General features: G+C 57.8%; 1 protein-coding gene across 2 annotated transcripts; it reads right to left on the reverse strand.

The window, feature by feature from the left end:
- Nucleotides 1–48: 48 nt before the first annotated feature.
- PLD6 (phospholipase D family member 6) lies at nucleotides 49–4,953 on the reverse strand. Of its 2 annotated transcripts, XM_032273611.1 has the most exons (4): nucleotides 4,710–4,953; nucleotides 2,930–3,063; nucleotides 1,996–2,293; nucleotides 49–1,618 (listed from the first exon to the last, which is right to left on the reverse strand). In XM_032273611.1, exons 1-4 carry the CDS (start codon nucleotides 4,756–4,758, stop codon nucleotides 1,587–1,589), a joined length of 513 nt encoding a protein of 170 aa, XP_032129502.1. In that variant the 5' UTR covers nucleotides 4,759–4,953; the 3' UTR covers nucleotides 49–1,586. The 2 variants fall into 2 exon arrangements, with proteins under 2 accessions (XP_032129502.1, XP_032129501.1); XM_032273610.1 differs by having other exon boundaries at nucleotides 49–2,293.
- Nucleotides 4,954–5,219: the final 266 nt, after the last annotated feature.

Below are 5,219 nucleotides of genomic sequence, written 5' to 3' on the forward strand. Positions count from 1 at the left end.
GCCTCGGCCTCCCAAAGTGCTGGGATTACAGGCTTGAGCCACCGCGCCCGGCCTGGAACTCACTTTTAATTGTGCCTCCTGCATTGTGCCTGGTGGCTTCCTTATCTGGGGGATCCAACCCTTCTCCTCACGCTCCGGCCACTCCACCAGCATGCCCTGTCGGCGCTGCCATCCAAATGCATCGCTCCAAAAGGTAGGCAATCTAAAGCCTCACCATTGCCGACACCTCCTGCCTCCACCGGGATCTACTGCCCCAACCCCCAGCCCCTCCCCGAGGCCCGCCACCTCTGGCCTCTCAGGGGAAGCCTGACCTATACCCGCTCACCACTTTCCATGGTCAGCCACAGAGGACCCCTGCGGCTCCTCACAAAGAAGTCAGTCTGTGACCCAGGGCATCTGTGCTGCTGCCCTTTCCAGCCGCATGCCTCCCCTCCGGACTGCCCACTTGTGTCATCAAGGTCCCTGCCCTGAGTGTCACTGCCCCTGGGCAGCTGACCTGGCCCACACCACTTCCTTCCACACCATTGCCTCCTCACCCTGCTTTATGAAGTTTTCCTGACCCTTCTTGTTGCCCTAAATGAAATATGGTGACTTAGCTGGCATCCCCACGGGACTCTGGCCTTGTGCCCTAGGGTGTCCCAGCTCCTCACAAATACTGGCACACAGAGGACATTCCTTCCTTGAATGGGTGAATGCCACTGGACAGCCTCAAAGTCAGCAACGACACTGGGAGGCCATCGCAGAGGGGATCGGATGGGACCTTGGTCTAGGGGTCCTTGAAGGTTCTTCACAAACCTCAGCTTCTACGACTCTAAAAGCAATTCAAACAGAACTGTGCTGTGCACGCCTGGAGGTCCCCACACCTCCCCCGTTAAAATGACCAACACTTGAGAGGACAGCTCTTGTGACTGCCAAAAGAGAAAGGCACATCCTCAACATGAAAACCACTCGCCCCACTCTGCTCCCACGGGGGGTGCAACACACCCCACACCACCCAGACCGGAGAGGGAGGCTGGCTGACTCTGGAGAGGCTGCTCTGCGGCCCAAGTCAGCAAGAGGCCGCGGCTATGCAGAAGGAACAGTGCGTTGGTGGCCACTGCCCAACGTGGGCAGTTCCCAGGACTCCACGGTCTCTCAGTCACTGTGACCAAAATTACCAGATCCAACGGTTGCACGTGCAGGTGTGACTTTCTGGGCACCTGAGTGATGGAGACAGAGAGAAGCCCAAGAGTCTGTGGGTGCAAATACACCACAGGCAAGAGCAGGCTGGGCCACCGAACTGGGCCAGGATGGCCTGAGAATCCTCAGGCAGGACAAGGATCCCAATTATTCACATTTCCTGTTTCCTTCTGTCAACCCCGTGAGAGACGCGCCCCCGCCAGAGAGATATGTGTTCCCCCTCCTTATGCAGCTGAGAAAACAACCGGACGTCCTGGTGCTGCCTTCTAGAACATATCTTTAGGTATCCCAAAGCCTGGTGGCCTGAGGTTTGCTCAGCAGCAGGTGGCCGCCTCTCCCTGGAGCCCTTTAGTACGGAAGTCCCAGCACAACCCTGGAGTCCAGCTTCCCTGCTAGCAGGATCCAGGTCACCAGAGGCCGTCCAGGGGTCTCCGACAGCCTGCGGGAGGGCGGGCCGGGATGCAGCAGTCACGAAAACTCCTCCGCTGGTAGGGCGGGGGAGTTCCTGGGGGAGCCGGCCCCGCCTCTAAGCCGGCACACGCAGGCACCTGCTTCCAGCATGGCAGTCACTCAGAGAACTGCCCCCACCGGGGTGACAACCAAGGGCCCTGCTCGCTTCTGCCCGCGCAGCCAGCTAGGCCTTCTGAGGGGGCTCCGCTTTCTCCGCGTTAAACCACCCCGACCCCCCATGGCCACTAGGGAAAGTAAACGAGGTCTCAGCCCGACCCCAGATCCCCTCCCCTAAGTGTCCACCTTTGCCTAGGACCCCTCGAGCGTCAGGCCGGCCTTCTCCACCTGCGCCCCCGCCGGGCCTACCTGCCTTGCGCAGCAGGCCGATCTGTGAGCCGTTGAGGGCCATGTAGTCGCAGTCGGTGACGACCCGCACTCGCACCCCGCGCTGGTGCAGCAGCCGGACGGCGCGGCCCAGCTGCGGGCTGGAGAAGGCGAACAGGCAGAGCTCCAGGCTGACGCGGGCGGCCAGCAGGGCGCGCATTAGGCGGCTCAGCGAGCTCTCGCCGTGAGGCAGGCCGCACAGGCAGCAGTCGGGGAGCGCGGCCTGCTCCCCGGCCGGCGCCCCGCCCCGCGCCCTCAGCAGAGCCTCGGTGCAGGTCACCTGCGACGGGAAGAACAGCACCTCGCGCCGCAGCCGCCGCCTCCCGGACCGCAGCCAGCGCAGCACCCAGGGGAGCACCTCCAGGGCCAGCGCCAGGCCCACGGCCGCCGTAGCCGCCGCCCGCCAGCGCAACCGCCCCATGCCGCCGCTGCCCTGGCCGCCGCCGAGCCTGCGCGCCCCCAGCCCCAGACCACCACGCGCCAGACCACGCCCCCGCCACGCGCCGCCAACAGCCTCGTGCAAAGCCACGCCCCCAGCCCCTCGAAGGCCACGTGCCAGGCCACGCCCCCGTCACGCGCCGCCAACGGCCAAGTGCGAGGCCACGCCCCCAGCCTCCTAAGTACCTGTGCCAGGCGGCGCCATTCCCCGACAACTGACACTCACCAAGCTGAGCCCACCCCCTCCCACCAGTCCGTCCCTAGTCCCCAAGGGGTGGCCTCACCTCCCTGACGCGCCAGACCACTGCCCCCTCCCCCCTAACGCGCTGCCAACACCAGGCCGCGCCCCCTATTTTCCCTCCAGCCAGGCCCCCGGCCACGCCCCCAAGTCCCACCTCCCGCTATGCACCAAGCCGCGCCCCCTCACCCGGCACCTCATGCACACTTGGGGGCCACGGGCCCTCGCTGCACCGCTCACATGCCCAGGCCAGAGACCCCCCGCCCCCGGCCGCCCCGGAAGCCTCAGCAACCCAGGCTTTCCTCGTGTGAAGCACAGCAGAGCTGCTCGGGAAATGTGGACATCTTCACTGTCCCCTGGGGCTGGGGAAGGAGCTGGAAACACAGATATCAGGGAATCCGCACAGCTGGAGGCAGCACTGGAACCCAGCCTGCTGGAGGCGGTGGGGTAGTGGGGATGCCCAAGCCCAGAGTTAGGCCCCTATAGGTTTTTTTTTCCCAGCCCAACTGTAGGGCTGTTGGCCCCACAGGGTTGTGAGATGTCCCTTATGCTGTGCTGAGGTGCAGGATCTGAGCAGTAAAGAGACAGGACACTGGAGAACTGGGAGAAGAGCAGCTGGGCTAGGGCTGGGGGCACGCCACCTATGAGCAGAGACAGGCGAGTCCCCAACGCCCAGAAGCATCTGCATTTTTTAGGTACAAGCAGGGGGAAGGGTCATAAGTGAGGTCATCATCTATAGGCTTAGTGATAGGGCATACATAATCACGTGAGTAACAAGCGAGGGGGCCACCCCATTATGTCACCTGGGCAGAGAGGTGGGCTGTGCGCAGTAGGGGGCTGTTCTGGTGCAGTAGTAGAGGGTCGTGTACAGAAAAGGGGTCCACCCTCATTAGGTCACCGAGGCAAAGAGGTGGGCTGTGTGCAATATCTTATCTGGGGCTGGAAACATCAAAGGATTTCTGATAGAAGGATACAGCAAACCAATGCAGTGGGAGCTGACAGACTTGTGCTCTTATTTATGGGAGGCTGATTTGAGCTAGCACAGAAGTGAGAAAAGACTGACAGGGTGTACAGCCGCCTTGACCTGGTCACACCAGAGGGGTTCTTCTCCCTCCGTTCTTTGCAGGATCTCAGGCCTGAGGCCTACTTTCCACAGGAACTGGATGCAAGGTACTACAACTCCTTTTTCAGGAGAGCCTCCTGCTCCAAATCTGCCATACAGTGTATGCCCTTTCAGGCAAAGATGCCACCGCCTGGGTCTCCAGTTCTCGTCCTGGTCTGGCTGTTTTCCCATGTACTGCTTCTGTTCTGTGACTGCTCTAGGCATTCCTCCTACTACAAACTACTATATGGTTTTATGGAAGGATTCTATAAATCAGCACTAAATGTGTCAGTACAGCTCCGACTACAATACCTATATGATTATAAAGATTATATGGAACTAAGTATGATTTTATATATATAAGCTACATATAGTAAGCAGTAAGTTATATGATTATATAGAAAGATCATCTGGGACCTAGTATGATTTTATATGTAAGCTAGATATAAGTAAGCAGAGTTATACTTCAGGCACTAATTGTGCTTGGGGTCTGCACAGTTCTCCTTCCTCGGTGCCCCTGGGGGGTGTTACCCACACCCAACTGGATCTCCGATGTTGTTGGAAGGAGGCTGCCCTGCTTTAAGCATAAACGGAGGGGAGACTAAGGCAGCTGAGGGCTTAGTGAGCACTGAGCCGGGGGCAAAGGGAAAACGGGGCAATATGGTGTTCTGGGCCAGATCCTGGAACAGAAAGAAGGCATTCACAGAAAACCTGGTGAGATCCAAATGAAGTCTGGAGCTTAATCACTTTGTACCAATGTCAGTTTCTTAGCTTTGACAAACGTGTGAAAGGAATGTAAAAGGCTAACAATAAAGGAAGCTGGATGGGGGTAAATGGAACTCTGTTCTATCTTCGAAACTTTTCTGAAAATCTAAAATTATTCTAAATTAAAAATGTATTAAAATATTAAACTTGCACCTTCCGCATGATCTAGGTATCCCACTCCCAGGAGAAAGGATGGATCCATTCACACAGGCATGCGTACACTAGTGTTCACGGCAGGCATACGTGCAATCACCCACACCTGGAAACAACCCAAACGTGTGTCAGCAGGTAACAGGTAAGCAAACTTTTGTATATCTATACAAGGGAATGCTATTTAGCAATAAAATAGAATGAAGTGGCCGGGCACAGCAGCTGACACCTGTAATCCCAGGGCTTTGGGAGGATAGCTTGAGTTCAGGAGTTTGAAACCAGCCTGGCCAACACGGTGAAACACCGTTTCTACCAAAAAATATGAAAATTATGGCCGGGCGTGGTGGCTCAAGCCTATAATCCCAGCACTTTGGGAGGCCGAGGCGGGTGGATCACGAGGTCAAGAGATCGAGACCATCCTGGTCAACATGGTGAAACCCCGTCTCTACTAAAAATACAAAAAATCAGCTGGGCATGGTGGCGTGTGCCTGTAATCCCAGCTACTCAGGAGGC

This window comes from Sapajus apella, unplaced genomic scaffold (assembly GCF_009761245.1).
Source record: "Sapajus apella isolate SASKATOON/1434 unplaced genomic scaffold, GSC_monkey_1.0 scaffold4771, whole genome shotgun sequence".
Classification (NCBI taxonomy): Eukaryota; Metazoa; Chordata; class Mammalia; order Primates; family Cebidae; genus Sapajus; species Sapajus apella.

What these genes read in the sequence shown, in the direction of transcription:
- PLD6 (XM_032273610.1), bottom strand. Translation starts at nt 4,758, where the DNA reads ATGGATCCATCCTTTCTCCTGGGAGTGGGATACCTAGATCATGCGGAA. An exon ending in ATACCTAGATCATGCGGAAG is followed by an intron (nt 3,064 to 4,709) that starts GTGCAAGTTTAA and finishes CTGTGTTTCCAG; the next exon opens with CTCCTTCCCCAGCCCCAGGG. An exon ending in GGGGTCTCTGGCCTGGGCAT is followed by an intron (nt 2,294 to 2,929) that starts GTGAGCGGTGCA and finishes TTCCCGTCGCAG; the next exon opens with GTGACCTGCACCGAGGCTCT.